Source organism: Megachile rotundata, chromosome 4 (genome assembly GCF_050947335.1).
Source record: "Megachile rotundata isolate GNS110a chromosome 4, iyMegRotu1, whole genome shotgun sequence".
NCBI classification, from domain to species: domain Eukaryota; kingdom Metazoa; phylum Arthropoda; class Insecta; order Hymenoptera; family Megachilidae; genus Megachile; species Megachile rotundata.
Window position 1 is genome coordinate 15,558,349 of NC_134986.1, and position 18,157 is coordinate 15,576,505.

The 18,157-nt window shown below is 36.9% G+C and overlaps 2 protein-coding genes and 1 long non-coding RNA gene across 5 annotated transcripts in view; 1 reads left to right on the plus strand and 2 right to left on the minus strand.

Moving 5' to 3' along the window:
• The window catches only part of Dscam3 (Down syndrome cell adhesion molecule 3), a 295,926-nt gene extending 281,964 nt beyond the window's left edge, over positions 1-13,962 (plus strand). The window contains exons 16-34 of the mRNA XM_012286811.2: positions 373-666; positions 1,311-1,541; positions 2,031-2,186; positions 2,254-2,324; positions 3,298-3,541; positions 3,623-3,769; positions 3,903-4,064; positions 4,305-4,521; positions 4,582-4,670; positions 4,759-4,938; positions 5,065-5,253; positions 5,324-5,509; positions 5,664-6,111; positions 6,307-6,533; positions 6,704-6,872; positions 6,991-7,154; positions 7,334-7,436; positions 8,968-9,177; positions 10,243-13,962. Of these exons, the coding sequence (XP_012142201.2) occupies positions 373-666; positions 1,311-1,541; positions 2,031-2,186; positions 2,254-2,324; positions 3,298-3,541; positions 3,623-3,769; positions 3,903-4,064; positions 4,305-4,521; positions 4,582-4,670; positions 4,759-4,938; positions 5,065-5,253; positions 5,324-5,509; positions 5,664-6,111; positions 6,307-6,533; positions 6,704-6,872; positions 6,991-7,154; positions 7,334-7,436; positions 8,968-9,177; positions 10,243-10,294 (3,539 nt within the window). The 3' untranslated portion in view covers positions 10,295-13,962. The remainder of the gene's footprint in view (positions 1-372; positions 667-1,310; positions 1,542-2,030; positions 2,187-2,253; positions 2,325-3,297; positions 3,542-3,622; positions 3,770-3,902; positions 4,065-4,304; positions 4,522-4,581; positions 4,671-4,758; positions 4,939-5,064; positions 5,254-5,323; positions 5,510-5,663; positions 6,112-6,306; positions 6,534-6,703; positions 6,873-6,990; positions 7,155-7,333; positions 7,437-8,967; positions 9,178-10,242) is intronic.
• On the minus strand, positions 6,355-10,919 carry LOC143264246 (uncharacterized). The gene is made up of 3 exons (XR_013037820.1): positions 10,783-10,919; positions 6,732-7,552; positions 6,355-6,491 (listed from the first exon to the last, which is right to left on the minus strand). It is a non-coding gene; the product is annotated as an uncharacterized LOC143264246 (long non-coding RNA).
• Positions 13,963-14,490: 528 nt separating the features above from the next.
• Positions 14,491-17,038, minus strand: LOC100880349 (4-aminobutyrate aminotransferase, mitochondrial). 3 transcript variants are annotated; one of them, XM_003703984.3, is made up of 10 exons: positions 16,641-17,038; positions 16,440-16,555; positions 16,192-16,359; positions 16,040-16,126; positions 15,753-15,948; positions 15,521-15,693; positions 15,326-15,460; positions 15,089-15,246; positions 14,751-15,019; positions 14,491-14,675 (listed from the first exon to the last, which is right to left on the minus strand). In XM_003703984.3, exons 1-10 carry the CDS (start codon positions 16,690-16,692, stop codon positions 14,548-14,550), a joined length of 1,482 nt encoding a protein of 493 aa, XP_003704032.1. In that variant the 5' UTR covers positions 16,693-17,038; the 3' UTR covers positions 14,491-14,547. The 3 variants fall into 3 exon arrangements, with proteins under 3 accessions (XP_003704032.1, XP_076386600.1, XP_076386601.1); XM_076530485.1 differs by having other exon boundaries at positions 16,192-16,375; positions 16,641-16,657; XM_076530486.1 differs by lacking the exon at positions 16,641-17,038 and having other exon boundaries at positions 16,192-16,331.
• Positions 17,039-18,157: the final 1,119 nt, after the last annotated feature.

The window sequence follows — 18,157 nt, forward strand, 5'->3', positions numbered from 1 at the left end:
ATCAGTTAACGCGACTTAGTTGTACGGTGTAGGAGTGAAGTGATGGGTGAACATGCGAAGCTTCAAACTAGATCAATTAGTAAGACAATATACTTGTTATACGTACACGACACAAATTAAGCTTGCAGGATCAAATTTTTAATGTTGAAAATGTAAATTATGTGATATTGCTGGATTCATAGAACCTATGATATTGCTAGATTCATAGAACATTATTTTAATGTATTGTTTACCATAGTTTACTTAAACTATATCATTGTAAAGTATGTCATCTGCAAATGATATCATTTACAACCTCATATGGCACCAACGGTACTAATATAGTATTCACAAATGAATTTGTTAAGTCACCGTCTCCATTTTGTTTTCCAGAACCAGCAAGATTCGAATTCCAGAGTAAAAACGTGACAATACGACGTGGAGAGTCGGTGACCCTGGACTGCACCGTAATCGGTGATAACCCCATAGAGGTGCAGTGGATGCACAACAGCGATCGTTTGGATACGAACACCCATAGGTTGAGCATCAGTCAGATCAAAACCGATAATGGATTGAAGTCGCAGTTGTCTATTGGCAGCAGCGATCGTCAGGACTCAGGTGTCTACAGGTGTACTGCGGACAATGCTTATGGGAGGAGCGAGCATCTTATTTATTTGGCTGTTCAAGGTACCTCGAAGAATAGAAAGGAACTTTCTGAGGAATGTTAGAAAGGATACAATGTATTAAACACTGTTGGATAGGATATAATATATTAAATACAATATATTTGAAAATATAATATATTCGCGTATATAGAATGTTCTGTATTAATTAATATTGCAGGGAATGAATTTATTCCTTAATACGAAAAGGATATAAGGGTAGGAAACTTGATGACATGTCACACACCTAAGTACTGTTACTTTTTGACTGATCATCTTTAACTATTAATAACTTAATATAAACAGTTAACTTAATATAAACATACAATAAATCTTTAGAAATCTAACTGCTAAAAACTCAGTAAATAATCTGAGCAGAAATTCGAAAAGGAACTTTCTGTCCCAAATTTCACCCCCTAAAGTATTACTTAAAATTTGCAGAACATACTATACATTAATTTTTCAATGAGAAACGTCTTAAATTAAAAAGACGTCCAGCGTCAATTCTCCAAAATTGTATTTAACAAAAGAATTACTGTTTATACGGGAAAAGAGTATTGAATCGGTACAAACAAAGGTTTATTTGGCGAAAAATATTCGGCGATCGTGAACGAATTAATTCACCCTTACACAATTGATGGTTTAATTGTGTTTACTTGACGAATACAGAGAGGCCAGATCCACCAGCCTCGTTGGAAGTCATAGAAATCGGCTCGCGATCGATACGATTGCTGTGGAAGAGGGCTTTCGACGGGAACAGTCCGATACGAAATTACGTTATTCAGTATCGGTCGTTGAATCACGGTTTGGAGGATGATTGGAACCCCGCGAAAACGCACAATGTCACTTACACACCCGGAAGTTCTAATAGCGGAAACGCCATCCATCCTACTCAGAATGGCACGTAAATCCATTTCACGTCTATTTAGAATATCAATTTATAGAAGCGACCGCGAATAATTGATACATAGTTCAATTAATAATTTGCAAGTTTACTCTGGAGACCTATTTACTCCTGCATGAAATTCTTGTTATTAATAAAATGTATATTGATGTATAAAGTCGAGATAATCCAATTGCAAACATTCTTTTTAAACAGAATTCTCCATAACTGAATTGTTCGCGTATGTAACTCAGTAATCAATATCTCATGGATGTATCAATGAGTTCGCTCCAATTATCAATTCACGTGCAATAGCTTCCATTCTCCGCAAAGCTCTACCTCAAAGGATTAATATTCATACCGTGGTAACAGCGCTGCATCGCTAAAAATACACAGAATGGAAGCTTTAACAAATTTAATTGTTTAGACTGCAATGTTTTGTAACACAACCTCTGAAATTACGAATGCATCATATTTCTTATTATACGGTTATCAAATATTTACAGGGTTATCCCCTTTCGAAACAACCAGCGGCGATCAGGAAGTGGCTCTTGTGAGTGGACTACATCCGGCTGTCACGTACACGTTTCGTATATTCGCTATAAATTCGATCGACGTTAGCATACCCACTGATCCTGTGGTAGCGAAAACTCAGGAAGAAGGTATGGAAGTTTTTATAAAAGACAGTTCTTTATTTTACTGTTTTTTATTGCTGTGTTCTTTTTGTAGCGCCTACTGAACCGCCGCAGAGCATCAAGGTTCAGTCTGCGGGGCCTGGAGAACTTATGGTTAGCTGGCAGGTAAAAGAGTCTTGTTATTTCGTTTCGTTAGATAACCACAAGTTAGATATCTATGCGTTGTATATCTACGCATTGGAAAACCAAGCGTTAGATATTCACGCGTCAGATACCCACGCGTTAGATATCTACGCGTTGGAAAAGCAAGCGTTAGATACCCACGCGTTAGATATCTACGCGTTGGAAATTCAAACGTCAGATACCCACGCGTTAGATATCTACGCGTTGGAAAAGCAAGCGTTAGATACCCACGCGTTAGATATCTACGCGTTGGAAATCCAAGCGTTAGATATCCACGCGTCAGATACCCACGCGTTAGATATCTACGCGTTGGAAATCCAAGCGTTAGATATCCATGCGTCGGATACCCACGCGTTAGATATCTACGCGTTGGAAAACCAAACGTCAGGTACCTACGCATTGGGAAACCAAGCGTCAAATACCTACGCATTGGAATACCAAGCGTTAAATATTCACGCGTCAGATACCCACGCGTTAGGTATCTACTGGTTGGAAATCCAAGCGTTAGATATTCACGCGTCGGATACCCACGCGTTAGATATCTACACGTTGGAAAACCAAGCGTTAGATACCTACGCATTGAATAACTACAAGTTAAATATCCACGCGTTAGATATCTAGGTATCAGATCACTACTTGCACAGTACTATTATACTTAATCCTTGTCTGACTGGGAGAAAAAGATTTTTAGTTAATTCTATATTATATCTTACCCTAAAGTCTCAAGTAAAATACTGAACCCTTAATTTTAATTATTAAAATTCCTACTAAAGTACTAAACACTAATGTCTTAATCACACTTCATCAAGTCTCTATCATATCTAATATCTGAAACCCTAAAGTCCCCAATAAAATACTAAACAAAGTCGACATATGAAAGTACAGCTAGTCCTCCTAGATTGAAATCAAATAACAGAAAATTGGATATTAAATAACGTATTGTTGAAATACACAGCCACCGCCAAAGGAGTCCTGCAACGGAGATCTATTGGGCTACATAGTGACGTGGTCAGAGCATTCATCTTCGACGTCAGGTGTGAACCAGAGCAAAAGTTTAACCGTGAACGGATGGGCGACGACGAAGGTGCAACTCACCGGTCTCAGAAAGTTCACGAAGTACGATATATCGATCAGAGCTTTCAATAGTATAGCCAGCGGTCCGGCCAGCGTTCCCATTGTTGGAACAACTCAGGAGGGAGGTGAGCCATCAATTTTCGCTGATATATCAATCTGGAAAAAGGATGTTTAAATAAGTGAGATTATAATTGTTTTTGTTTTAGTGCCGGAGACGCCTCCGACACAGGTGGCTTGCGTTCCTTTGTCTTCGCAAAGTGTGAAAGTCTCGTGGAGCGCGCCGCCGCCTCATCAACATGGCGGAATCATTCAGGGTTACAAGGTTTATTATAGACCGGTACCCACTGATAATAGTAAGTGTAGTAATAGTAACAGTAAGTGTATTAATTTTAATAGTAACAATAGTTATAGTAAGTCTGAAGAGTAATTTAAGTCAAAGAGATTAATGAGACAGTATTACCTAATGTTCTTGATGTTCCTTTTCAGTGGACATTTCCACGGTGGGCGAAGTGAAGAAGACCTCCAGCGTGGAGACCTACCTGCACACCTTGTACAAATATACAAATTACTCCATCAGGGTTCTGGCTTACACTGGAGCAGGAGATGGAGTTCTCAGTCCGCCAATTTTTTGTACCACAGAAGAAGATGGTAGGAATCTTGTTTTCAATGTAGAATTTGTTATTGAAGGTAGTGGTAGCTTATGCTCATGACATAAAATTATCGAACTTGCTGGTTGATTAGAACCAGTTAGTAAACAGCAAATAGTAGCCAGTCAGTAAACAGTAAATGTAACCAGTTAGTAAATAAAAAAAGATTGTAATTGAAACTGATTATGCTCAGTGAATTTAGTCGATAAACTGACCATCGATAAATACGTTTCTTCTTCAGTTCCAGGACCACCAGCTGGCATCAAAGCTTTAGCACTAACGGCGGAAAGTATATTGGTTTCGTGGTTGCCGCCATTGCAACCCAATGGGAACGTCTCCAAGTACACGGTTTACAGCAGGGAAGCTGGATCCAGCAACCACAACACACATACCATGCACGAACCTCCATCATCGCCCACAGATACGCTGACCATGGAACTGAGAGGGCTGGTGGAGAGGTAATTAATTCAATTTTGTTTAATATCGACACATATAGTGATTTTAAGAAACTATTTTAGGCAAGTATACGAGTTTTGGGTATCGGCAACGACGGGGCTGGGAGAAGGAGAGCCAACAACCATCGTGACGCAAACTACGAATACTAGAGGTATCTAGGTTACAAAGTATTTCATAATTTATCTTGTTTTATTGGAGAATCGGGCAGCAATTGTTCATTCGAGTAATTGTTTTTGAAGCTCCAGCTAGAGTGGCGTCGTTCTCGCAACTTCTGAGGAGAGCCATCAAATCGTCCATTATGTTGTCCTGTTTGGTCGTGGGCAACCCTACGCCTCGCCCTATTTGGACGTACAGAAATGGCCAGGTATCTACTGGTCGCCATTATGAGCTAACTGCTGATGGCCATCTTAATATTCGTGGTTAGTTTATTTTTCCAAATCTCAAAATTCAAAGTTACAAAAGTTGAACATCTAAAGATCCCAATCTTTCCAACTTGGAAAACTCTATCAAAATCCCAACACCTCTACTACACAATTAAATTTCAGGACTAGAACAGTCAGTGGCAGGGAATTACACTTGCTCCGCCAGCAACCTATTCGGTGATGATTCAATTACATATACCCTTGTCGTCGTGATGCCTCCTCGTGCACCGACCTTAGAACTGCAATATACCACAACGAATAGCATTAGGCTCCGATGGAACCATCCAAACAACGGAGGCGCTACCATTCAAGGTACACATCAATACCAAGGTTAAGTTACAGAAGAACAAGTAACAAGTTGGATGTCTGGTGTTTTTATCAGGTTACGTGTTAAGCTACAAGAGGGACCAAGGTGGTTGGGAGGAGATCGCATTATCACCAGAGCAGACTGAATTCATCTTATCAGGACTGAAATGTGGATCCTCGTACTTGGCGCATTTGACAGCCCACAATCGTGTGGGCACTGGAGACCCTAGTCCTCTCATTAGTGCCACAACAAAAGGAACTGGTACTTTTTGTAGTTATACTTGTAGTGATAACTATAAGTCAACTACAAAGTTGTACTGTAAATACAATTACTATCATACTACAGACGCAACTTTATAGTTATTCTCATCACAAGTTCCTTAAAGCTTGCACGTCATCATTAATTCTCTTTTCAGCTCCACTACTACCAAAAGAACGAGACATCATCTCCGCCAACGGAACATCCGTGAAGTTAAACCTGTTATCCTGGCCAAACGGCGGTTGCCCCATACAATACTTCACCGTAGAGTACAAAAGACGCATCAGTACTGAACCATGGATTCTAGTAGCGAGCCGCGCCACGGAGAATCTAGTTATACGAGACCTGAAGACTGCTTCCTGGTATAATTTACGACTGACAGCCCACAACGACGCTGGCTCCACTCAGACGCAGATGGAATTCGCTACGACCACCCTCAGTGGTGTCAGTATTGGTCCTCCGAACGACCTCATCATGGAGGACGACGTGAAGAAAGCTATACCCAACCAGAAAGTGCTCTACGTGGTCGTACCTCTGATCTGCGCCATAGTGCTTATTGTTTCGGCCGCCATTTTGGGATACGTAATGCTGAAACGTAGCGGCAGGTGCGTTCGGTTTTATTGGCAAATGTGTCTTCACTTGAAGAAACTTTTATTTAAAAGAATACAAAGTAAAATATAAGAGTGGAATATGAACTGCTACTCTTCTGGATTTCAACATCTCAAAGAGATTTGACTGATGTGTTCATTGTAACAATCTATTAAACCAGGAACTAATTTGTTTTATCATCCTGTCTTCAGGGCGAACTACTTAGGGGAGATCCTCCCTGGACAGCAACAGAATCAGCAGTCGGGGTTGGGCCTCGTTCAGACGCAACAGCAGCATCAGCAGCATCACCATCTCTCTAGCTGCATGTCGACTATGCAGCTGAAGTCCACGGCTGAAAGGGACAACAGGAGAAATCACCAGGTGTACACCAGCTCACCTGTGAAGCAGGAGAATCACAAGTCTAATGATCATGGATCAGGTGTGTGGAAACATTTGATGCTGTTGGATCAGTGTTGCAAATGATACTTATATTGAAAGCTCAGAATATCACTTATCATAAATGACTTTTATTTAGTACTTGAGCTATTATAGATGAGCTAGTATAAGTGAGCTAGTATAAGTAAGGTAAGATTCGATCCTTTTTTCCAGAAATGTATGAAATCAGTCCATACGCAACCTTCAGCGTCCCAGGACGAGAGAATCGCTCGGTGACGACAGCGACCCTCGACTACACCATGCAGTTTAAGACATTCGGCCATTTAGAGAACGAGGATATCAACACCATCGATTACGAGAGGTCCAGCGTGGACTTCGAAAGGTAACCGTTTTGTTTCGAGAACCAGAGCATGTTAGCAGACCCAAACCCTTGCTCGATGCTTGATGTCCTGCTCCCTGACCCTTTTCTCTTCCTCTTTCTGGTGTTCTTTCACGTGCAGGTCTAAAACCTCAAGGTGGCACAAGCAACGGTACTTCCCAAGTATCGCCGAAGCGGAGAGCAAGTTGCGCTCCAGTCGCCAGGGTTCCGGGAGCGACACGTCCGGAAGCCCTTGTGGAGAATGCGCCGGACCTAGTTACAGAGTACCAGTCAAACCTTGCAGAGGTATTCACCTCTAAGGATACTGTTTAATTAATTAAACTGAAATCTTCAGCTTAATCCCTTATGTTCCACAATCGTTACTTGACATAAACTTCAGACGTGATAACCAAAATTATAGGGATTAAGCTTGAAGAAGTTGTGTCAATGTACAAAAAAGAAGTAAAATGAAGCAATTTTTGTAGATGTATTCTCCCGAGGAGTGGAGTCGAGTACAGAGTCCAACAATGAAGGCTCTCCTTCGCTTGCGAGACGACGAAGCCGACAGCCGAGCCGGTCCACTCGCAGGTAGCCAAGGTTTGTTTGTTTCCACATAGCACTCAGTCTCCTGATTATATTCAGTATTCGTATCACGGTCTTATGCAGTCTCGATGAGAAATGAATAATGGAAGAATGTACAGTTCCTGAGGAAAGATTGATACACATCTCATTTTCATAAATTGTAATATGTTTGCCTGGGAAGAAGCATTCTTCTGTTCAACTCGGTAATTCATGTAGAGTCATCATCATCATCTGTCATGGATATTAGTTTATGTAAACGAAATTTGCATGTCAGTGAATTTGGACAAATTAGACTAATTGGAAATCTGGTTTAAGTGTATACAGGTTATTATCTTTATTATTGGAGCTGATTCAGAGTCCCAATGCTAGAAGGTTTCAAGGTTGTAAGTTCCTAATTTTCTCAAGGTTTCTACTCTTCCATTATCCCAACTCTTCAAGTTTCCACTTCTTCAAAGGTCTCAATCCCTCAAGGTCTCAACTCTCCCAAGATTACAAATTCTCAAGGTCTCACTCTCCCAGGGTTACAATTTCTCAAGGTTCTACTCTCGCAACGTCCCAACTCCCTCAAGGTCCCACTTCTCCCAAGGTTCCACTCTCTCAAGCTTCCACCCTTTGAAGGTTCCATTCTCCCAAGGTCCCAACTCCCTCAGGGTCCCACTTCTCCCAAGGTTCCACTCTCTCAAGCTTCCACCCTTTGAAGGTCCCACTTTTCCCAAGGTCCCATTTCTCCCAAGGTTCCACTCTCTCAAGCTTCCACTCTTTGAAGGTTCCACTCTCCCAAGGTCTCACTTCTCCCAAGGTTCCACTCTCTCAAGCTTCCACCCTTTGAAGGTTCCACTCTCCCAAGGTCCCAACTCCCTCAAGGTCCCACTTCTCCCAAGGTTCCACTCTCTCAAGCTTCCACCTTTTGAAAGTCCCAACTCCCTCAAGGTTCCACTTCTCCCAAGGTTCCACTCTCTCAAGGTTCCACCCTTTGAAGGTTCCACTCACCCAAGGTTCCAACTCTCTCAAGGTCCCATTTTTCCCAAGGTTTCAGCTTTCTTAAATTTCCACCCTTTCAAGGTTCCACTCTCTCAAGTTTCCACCCTTCCAACGTCTCAACTCTCTCAGCATCCCTCTTCTCCTAAGGTCCCAGCTTTCCCAAGGTTCCACCCTCCCAAGGTCCAAATCTCTCGAGGGTCTAATCTCCTACACTCCCACTTCTCCCAAAGTCCCAATCTCTCAAGGTCGCACTTCTCCCAAGGCTCCACTCTTCCAAAGTCCTACTTGTCTCAAGGTTCCACCCTAGCAAGATTAAAATCTCCAGTCTCCAAGCCCTCATATCCTAACATCTAAAATCCCAAATCTCAAACCTTCCTCTAAACAACAACGGTCTACCCAAGGTGTCACCAATGCACGGCTATTCAAATGCATCCACATTTTATATAATGTATACACTTAAACCGGTCATACTGTATATGAACAGTAAGCATTAAAATTGAATGTGAATATGAATATGATTTTCCTAAGACCTTTTTGCAAATGTATTCTTGTGCAGTTCGGTAGAGGACATGACGTTGTTGCCGCCAAGCGGGTTCAGCGACAGTCGCGAGTTGAGCGACGTAGAGTGCGATCGTGATCGTGATCGTGATCGTGGTGAACGTGATCGTGATCGTGATCGAGACTGGCAGGGTCTATCAGCGGGAATCCGTCACGGTGGCAGCCTGGGTAGACTACCGATCGAGGCCGTCGAATCTATGCTCGCTAGGTATCGACACGAACCTCCGTAGACCGTAGTAAGCTGATATCAAGTTAAGATTAATTTCATTCATTCAGATTCATTGAAAGATGGCTTCTTACTGCATTGGTTCTTAAACTTTGACTTTAATCTGTTTACTGCGGATGTGGTTTGTAGATAACATTCTAAATTGTGGCCAGAGGAAGGTTTAATATATGAACAAGTTAATTCTTGCTAATATTAAATAGCGACTGAACTTCATATACTACTAACAATAAAATAAATGAAAAAATATCTTGCTTATATTAAATAGCGACTGTACTTCATTTACTACTAACAATAAAATAAATACAAAAATATCTTGCTGATATCAAATGCTGGCTATAATTCATATATCACTGACAATAAAATAAATACAAAAAAAAATCTTTTAAAATGTTATATCAATTAAATAAGAAGATTATATTAAAGTTAGTTAAGATTAAATTGAAGCTTGTTAAAAAATAAGTACAAACAGTATCCGCAGTTGAAGGGTTAAACTACCCCTACTTAGATACCCAATGTCTCTGTGGAACATTTCTGACATCAACTTTTTGATTTTATTAAAAATAATTTGTTTAATAAAAATCATACATAGTCAAGTTTTTGTGAACTTGTTACTTAACTAGTTATTAACATAACTGAACAGAAATTAGTAAAAATTTGATCATGTGATGGCTCCACAAGGAAAATGTTTAAGAGGTGTCTCCAGTCTTCATAAGTTTAAGAACCCCTGCCTCACTGCTTTCCTATTAAGAAACCGGGTCAATGGTGTTCATTTCTGTTGTTAGAAAACTAAACAGTAGTTTAGTATATAGAATAGTTAATAAGTATTAAAAATTTAGTATTGAAATTATTGCTTCAGTGAACACCATAACCTGCTTGCTTTTAGTTTCCCTATATGAATACTAACAGTACAAATTAGCAACTAGTTAATGTTACTAACAGTGCACCTTCAAAATGTTTAGCACAAATAATTAACAACATCGTGTGCATTATAGTCATTTCAAAGAAAAACTTGAGAGAAAAGATATTAATAAGACCGTTTATTTTCAGGTACCAACAAAGGAAAGAACAAGAGAGGCAAGAGTTCACTATACACGTTTGATGGGGATTCGACGAGTTTAGAAATATTAGCGCGAACGACGAAGAAAAAATAAAGACTGTCTAATCTCGCGGAATGTCAATGGAAAACTCTGGTTTTCGAGAAGTGACGAACCGTCTGTAGAAATAATAATGTACTAACGTAAAAATAATTCGTATGCAAATCTGACTAACCAGGGATGTTCGTTGTAAAAAAAAAAACAAACGTTTGCTCACTCTAGGATACTGAGAAAAACGTTTAACGTTGATCCAACGCAAAATCCGCATTAGTTACAGAAGTATTCAATATACAAATACTCAAACTTTTGTAAACAAAAGGAAGAAAAGTAATTTAAAACGAGAAAAAAATAAATGGTATACTACAAGAAATACTATAACACAAAAAGAAATAATTGTAACGCAAAAAGAAATAATTATAATGCAAACAGAAGTAAATATCGTAACGCAAAGAGAAATAACAAACTTTAGAGAAGAGTATGTATAAGGTTAAACCTTTTTCTCAGTGTGTTGTCATGTTTTGTCCACAAATTGTCCGATTGACTGCTCTGCGTCTCATTCGAATACTGCCGTTGCGTTTTTCGCAATTTTTATTCGCGTCATTTACCCCGACCAATCGCGTGTCGAACGCGTCAACTATACGTGAAAGTACCGACTTTAGATATTTTCGATCTCCTTCGAAAACTGTGGAACTATCATTTAAGAACTGTTCATGACACTAAGAAAAATTGAATGTTTTGTATTATTGGAAATACTATCGATTTTATTGTGCTAGGCATGGGCAATAAATGGAGACTTAGGGGTTGATGAATTTGATGATAAATTGTAGGTAGTTGGAGGAGGATTTGTAGGTATTTGGGATTTGGAAGATTTTGGATATTTGGAAATTTTTGTAATTTTGTTTACTGGGGGTTGGGGACTGGGGAGTTAGAAATTTGGGAGTTCAGGAATTTGGGGTTTGGGAATTTGGGAATTTAGGAATTTGGGAGTTTAGTAATTTGGGGTGTTGAGAATTTGGGAGAGTAGAAATTAGGGATCTTTAGAATTTGGGTGCTTGGAAACTTGGGGTGTTGATAATTTGGGAGTCTAGGAATTTGGGGTGTTGAGAATTTGGGAGAGTAGAAATTGGGGGTGTTGAGAATTTGAGTGCTTGGGAACTTGGGGTGTTGAGAAATTGGGAGAATAGAAATTAGGGATCTTTAAAATTTAAGTGCTTGGAAACTTGGGATGTTGAGAATTTAGGTGCTTGGGAACTTGAAATGTTGAGAAATTGGATGTGTAGGAATTGGGGGTGTTCAGGAATTTGGTAATTTAGAAATTTGGGGTGTGTAAAATTTGATAACTTAGAAATCTATAAATGTAAAAATTTACAAATTTGAAATTATAAAAACTTGAAAATTCATTAATATGAAAACTTGTACCAATGTAACAATTTTAAAAAGTTGATCACACCATCACTGCCCATGCCTCAACAAGTAATTCTAAGAGACCGGACACTGCTAAAAGTCTGCAACCACACAGAGTGGCGATCAACGTTAATCGCAAGATCACTGAAGAGAACGTTAGGAAACAAGTCAATTTAGAGACGGAACGATGAATCACGCACGAGTATAATCGACAACTATTGTATAGTTCTAGATAGATCGTATACGTATCGCTAGTCATGCTGTGTTACCACGAATTGTATAGTTGAACATGATCTTTGGATCGTGGAGAACATTGAGAATCGTTTACTGCCAACATCGTTTCAGTAATGAATATATACACTATACTCTAATTTCCACAGACACTAATATGCAATTGGAATAAATTCTTTTTATACTCGTTGCTGAACGATTTTGTACCGATGTACACTTTCATATTTATGAATTTATCTTTCATCCATTGTAACAATTTTGTACCGATATTTCTATGTACAACATAGTTGTGATTTTGTAGTTTGTTTCTGTCGGTGGGTGATGATAGACAATTTTTTTCTCAGAAACTGCTCAACCGATTTAGCTAAACTTTTTTTTGTTTTATTCACGAAGGATTGCACTATTTTAAAATATTTTTTTAATGACCCTACAACTACAAGCAAGGTCAAATGACTATTTTATAAGTCTTTCATTTTTACTTACAAAATTGGACATTTTCATAAATTTCAACTTAAGACAATTTTTTTTTAAATCTTTGCTAATCTTCATGAAGGTAAAGAATTAATATGTATATTAATTTATGTTTTATCATTTGCTTATTTATTTTTGAATTTCATTTTTAAACTTTTGAAGAATTTGATCAAATCCCCATTAGCCCGACATGTCTAAGATTTTTCTTAAGAAAGTTATGATTTTGAAATGTACTATAACGATGTTTAGAGAGACGAGACTCTTAGTAATTTCTACAAACTACAAAGGGCCAGTTGTAACAATATTCCTAATTATCGGCATTAACGAAACCGAATTGCGCGTTTCGACAGCGCGTGCAACGTGTTGCGACGAAGCGCGCAATTTCGAGATGCGCGGACATCAAGAAGAATGATTGCGAGAAAGAGTATAGAACGGTTACGTGTTAAGGTGTAAATACATGTAAGCATTTAGTGGTTAAACTTATCGACATGCAATATGATTATTAATTAACGCCAAAGATAACTTTAAGTATTGCGTTGTTTTCATTCGCGAAATACTCTATGTATTTTCTGTCCTTTCCCCGCGTTTCGGAATGAATCGATTATTTCGGAATAATGTTTGTTGACGAAACGCGGAGTGAAAGAGGCAACAGCTCATGTTGATCGGATCGAACGAATTTAATTGTAAAACGGACGACTTTCGCGATGAAGTCCGGTCTTCGTGCGTCATGTTCTTCAAGTGAGACTGAGACTAATTAACTACGCTTATGTTAATTTCTGCCAAAGAGAGTTTATAGTTCACAGATACTATTTAAGTTAAGGCTATTGCCTTAATTGTAAGGTGACCCGTAATGAGGCGTCTATAACGTTTTCCGAAAGTGAGGGCATACTTTTGTTATTGGAAAATGAGAACAGATGTGTTTCTACTGAAAACTGGATCTTCCATGATGATTTCGATGTATAAATATTTGAAGTAGCGATATAAAACTAACTTGTACTATGGAGTATTACTATTTATATCATTATCTTAATTTTACGTTAAACAATAAATGCCATATCAGCTTTTAACTGCAGCATTATTTCTTTACTGCTTACATTTTATTAACCGACGATACAATTCGTAAAATATTTTATGTTTATTTTTAATTTACATTCTCATTTTTACGTATATTCTTTTAATACATCTTACTGCAAAAGTGGAAAATATTAAAAAATTATTGAGTTGAAAATTTGATAATGTACAGAGTATGCCCTCTTGTTGCACGTATAAATATATGGCCCGCGCCATATATCGAAGAATCTAAGATCGACAAATTTTACGAATTCATTGAAGAATGTTTCAATTTTAATTCCGGAACTGTGACGATACTATTTATAGTGAATTATTGTTATAATCAAAAATCATAAGCTCAGACACCAGCTTAGGTTCAGTTTCCTCTTCTGTCAGTAATTTCCTCTTTCATTTTCCTAATTCCTAACATGGTTCTGATTTTTCAATCCCTTTGATTTTATATAGTTTTCACTACTCTGTTACTGAAATTTAAAATTAAATACAGTTTTAAAAATAATCTGAAATTTTAATATGACATCTTCCTTTTATTGCCCGATAATGTCCGGTAATGTCCGGTAAAGTCCGGAAGCCTCATAATGTATTTTAAAATGATTAATAATCCGCATTTGACCCACGGAATATATATTAAATAGTATACAATTAATATATAATAAATATATAGCATATTAATCATTAAAATCAATGTTAATTAAATCCTAATAAAAAAATGGAACAAGTGGCGCCATCTCTCCGGCGAACAGGGTGAACTACACACATTTGAAACCGCATTTTAATTAGTTCCCATTTTCTACCACCAGATGGCGCTTCATAAAGCGCCCTCTGGTGGCAACAAGAAGAACTAATGAAACCCCGGTTTCAAAACCCTGTAGTTCACCCTGTTCGCCGGAGAGATGGCGCTGATAACTATTTTCCGCCAAAGCGCGCGAAATTTAAAATACTTAAATATATGTTACCGAGACCCCGGTCTTTTTGACTGCTATATAAACCAGTTATGTATTATAAATTACTCTGTACTGCAAATACATTCTATTTCTATGAAAATATATATTTATTAAACACAAAATGCAACAATAAAAATATATCAACTTTCTTCAATATCTCTTAAACAACAACGAAGAGTATCTATAAAGATATCCGCATGATATTCACCGAATATTAAACATGGTCTTAGTCGGATCGATTTTGAACCAGAATCACCCACTTGTACACCTATCATAAATTTATCATGACAATTATAATATGATCATAAGTTTTCAATTGTACATACTATAAAATGCAACTTACCTCTACTAAGTAATGCAAGCCTTATTTTGTTTTTCAAATCCGTAGTTGCTGCATCAAATCCAATAATAAAACCTCTACCACGAACAGCAGAGATAAGCTCAGGAAATTCCTGTTGTAATGCGTTCAACTGACATAGTAAATAATTGCTAACATGACAAACATGGGTTAACAGATCCTCTGCCTCAATGGCTTGTAGTACTGCTTCTAATATTAATATTTTAGTGGGATCACCCATATAGGCACTGAACACTCTGTATGGATGTTTTGGCCTAGAAAATAATTTTTAATACTTAGAGATTAAGAGTATTTCTGAATACAATTATTGAAGAAATTATTACATGTATTCTGGAGTATGATAGACACCACTAGCTTGCATTTTGCTGCTAAATGTGACCATGTCAGGAGGAGAATTTAATTCAAAATATTCATGTGCCCATATTCTTCCTGTTGCTCCACCTCCTGTTTGTATTTCATCCAGTATTAAAGGAATCTTTTTCTGTGCAATTTATGTTTATATTAAACATCCAGATTTTTATTATGTTAATACTTTACTAGAATTCAAATAAAGTATATACTTTTTTAGCTATATCCTGCAAGCAATGAAAGAAGTCTGGGGATGCATGTCTGTCTCCTCCTTCAGACTGTATTGCTTCAACTATAATACCAGCTACTGGCATTTTCTTTTCATAATCTTCTATTAGCTTCTTCACCTTTTAAACAATACACTTAATCACATTTAGCATTGTTACAAAGTGAATGAATAAATTTACTTCATCTAAGCATTTATCATCTTCTTTCCTATTTTCTTTTTCATATTCATCTAATGGGTACATGTAATGTGGATAACGTGCAATTGGCCATGGAAGAGATGGTATATCAATCTTCATCATGTATTTATAATGTGTTAGTGCCAGTGCACCAAATGTCCTACCATGAAACGCTCCTAACATTACAAATTTCATCAGTTCATATTATAATATCTGCAACTGTATGTCAAATTACCATCAAAAGAAAGAATAGACAATTCAGGACAGCCAGGTGGTTTATTGTAAGGTGCAGTTTCTTTCTCTTCATCTGTAAAATCTTCACTTCCACGAAGTCTGTCTGCATATTTTATGAACGCCATTTGTATTGCATGTTCATTTGCACAGGCACCACACATAGCTGTGAAAACACATGGCAATCCTTTTGGAGCTACCTGATAACGCGACACATTTACAAAATTCTTTCTATTTTTTAACAATCATTTAGGACTTTCTGTTTTACTTGTATTAATAATAGTATCTTACACACGGCTGAAGCAATGTATCTTCAAGTTTACATGGCCATTCTAAACCAGGATATAATCCTAATGCTGGTCTATTTGCTATTATTCTCTAAAAATGAATGTTAACACTGTTTTATGATCATTTCAATGAACACAATCTCTTATGTTGTTTACTTGATTTCCAGCACAGGATAATGCACCAAGGATAGAGCGATGATTATATCCAAGGGGAACCATTGCAAGTTGCATAAACATATCTAGGAAAACATTCCCATCGATGTCTGCCAAATAATTTCCAACAGACCTCTGATAGTCTGCAAAGTATTGAATGGAGCCAACTTGCTGTAACAGTTTTTAACTGCATTTCATTAATACGTATCACTTTCACATAAAATTTATGTTGCAAAGGCACAAATATGAACCTGAATTTTAGAAAATTCTTTCATGAGGGCTTGTGATCTTGGTCCAGGGACATCACAAAGTGTGTATGGTTTAGCAGGTTCTCCTGGTAGAGGTGACTTTGGTACATGATGAAGTACTATAAATGTTTGGTAATGATACAATACATTAGCAATAGTAACAGTGTTTTAATCTTTAGACGGTAATTGACGTCGTATACTTACAACGAGGTTGTGAATTCTTTTGAATAGAGTGCCAAACACCTTTGCATAACATGTTCCAAGAAATTTCTGTGCTTATTAATTATTGTCAGTAATTTAGAAAACTTACAAAATTCTATTATATATAATGAAACACTTTTAAAAAATTTGAGAAAGGATAATAAAAAATGTATAACACATTTATATGAATGACATGTTCTTACTTTTGTTTCATATCATGACAGAAGAATGTAAATAGTTATTAACGTGGATTCTGTTTGATATTAAAAATAAGATTAGTATTTATTAGAATAAACTATATATTAAAAGTAGTTGAAAATCATTCATACTTGATAATTTCTATATAAAACATTATTATTGTACATAAATGAAATAAAAACTAAACTTTTGAACGGTATTAATATGTTCTTTTGAAGTTTCATGAAGCCACTGTCATACAGTAGTTTATTATTTTTTAAGCAATTACAAATTAAAAAAGGTAAATTAACATACTATGTTTTTTCTAACTTATATTTATAGTGCAATAAAAACAACAAAGTTTATGATTAAAATTAGTACAAATATATTTATTATAAACTAGTAATATTAGATTTAGACGAATATAGTTTATGTAATCACACTTTGTTGCTTTTTTTTCTTAATAGAAATAAACACTTCGTTACATGATTAATAAGTGGGTACGGTGAAATGGAGCAACGTGAAATTTACACGGCCACAATTTCTTCACCCAGTTTTTACACTTCAGTAGCATGCCAAAACTTACGTGAGTAGTATCTAATGTGTGCCTTAAGTATTTCTACAGATTTTTTTACAGAAAGAACTTTACTTCAATGTATCGTCAAGTACCAGTCCTTATGTAAGGAATATTCATCATGAGTGTAGTCTAGCTACACTTAAATCTTAAGAATATTTTATGAGTCCATATGCGTCTCACGGAAATATTGAAGGATTAACTCTTTGAGATACTATTAATTTCTTCTGCTTGCCTTAGAAGAGCAATAAATGTAGTACGATTTGTTACCTTGGATTAATGTACTTATTACATTCGTATTGACCTCTTAATGCAAGTATTAATATTTGTTTCTAATTCAACGTGTTGAGGCAAAGCAGAAGAATTTAAAATATACACAAGATCTCAAGGAGTAAATCCGTTAAAGTGTTTTTCTTGAAATAAAATTTTATTTAAATTGTTTACTCAATTCTTTGCTTAAATCAAACTAACTAATCATAGCTACAAAATTTGAGGACATGATAAACACAAAATCCAGCAAAGAATTGAGCGAACAAAAAATAAATACAACATTCTAATAATGTAGAAAGAAGTTTTTATAATAAAGTAGTAATAAAATAGTATTTCAATAAATAAACGAGACGCGTATGATACTGCTAATCAAAACGAGCTGATGATAAAGCTAATGCCGTGTATAAACCTGGGCAAAGTAATGAATTATATATCCTGTAACTATAATTGAAAGTCGAAGGTAAAAAACAGATCAGTGCCAGGTTCTGTGAACTTTGAA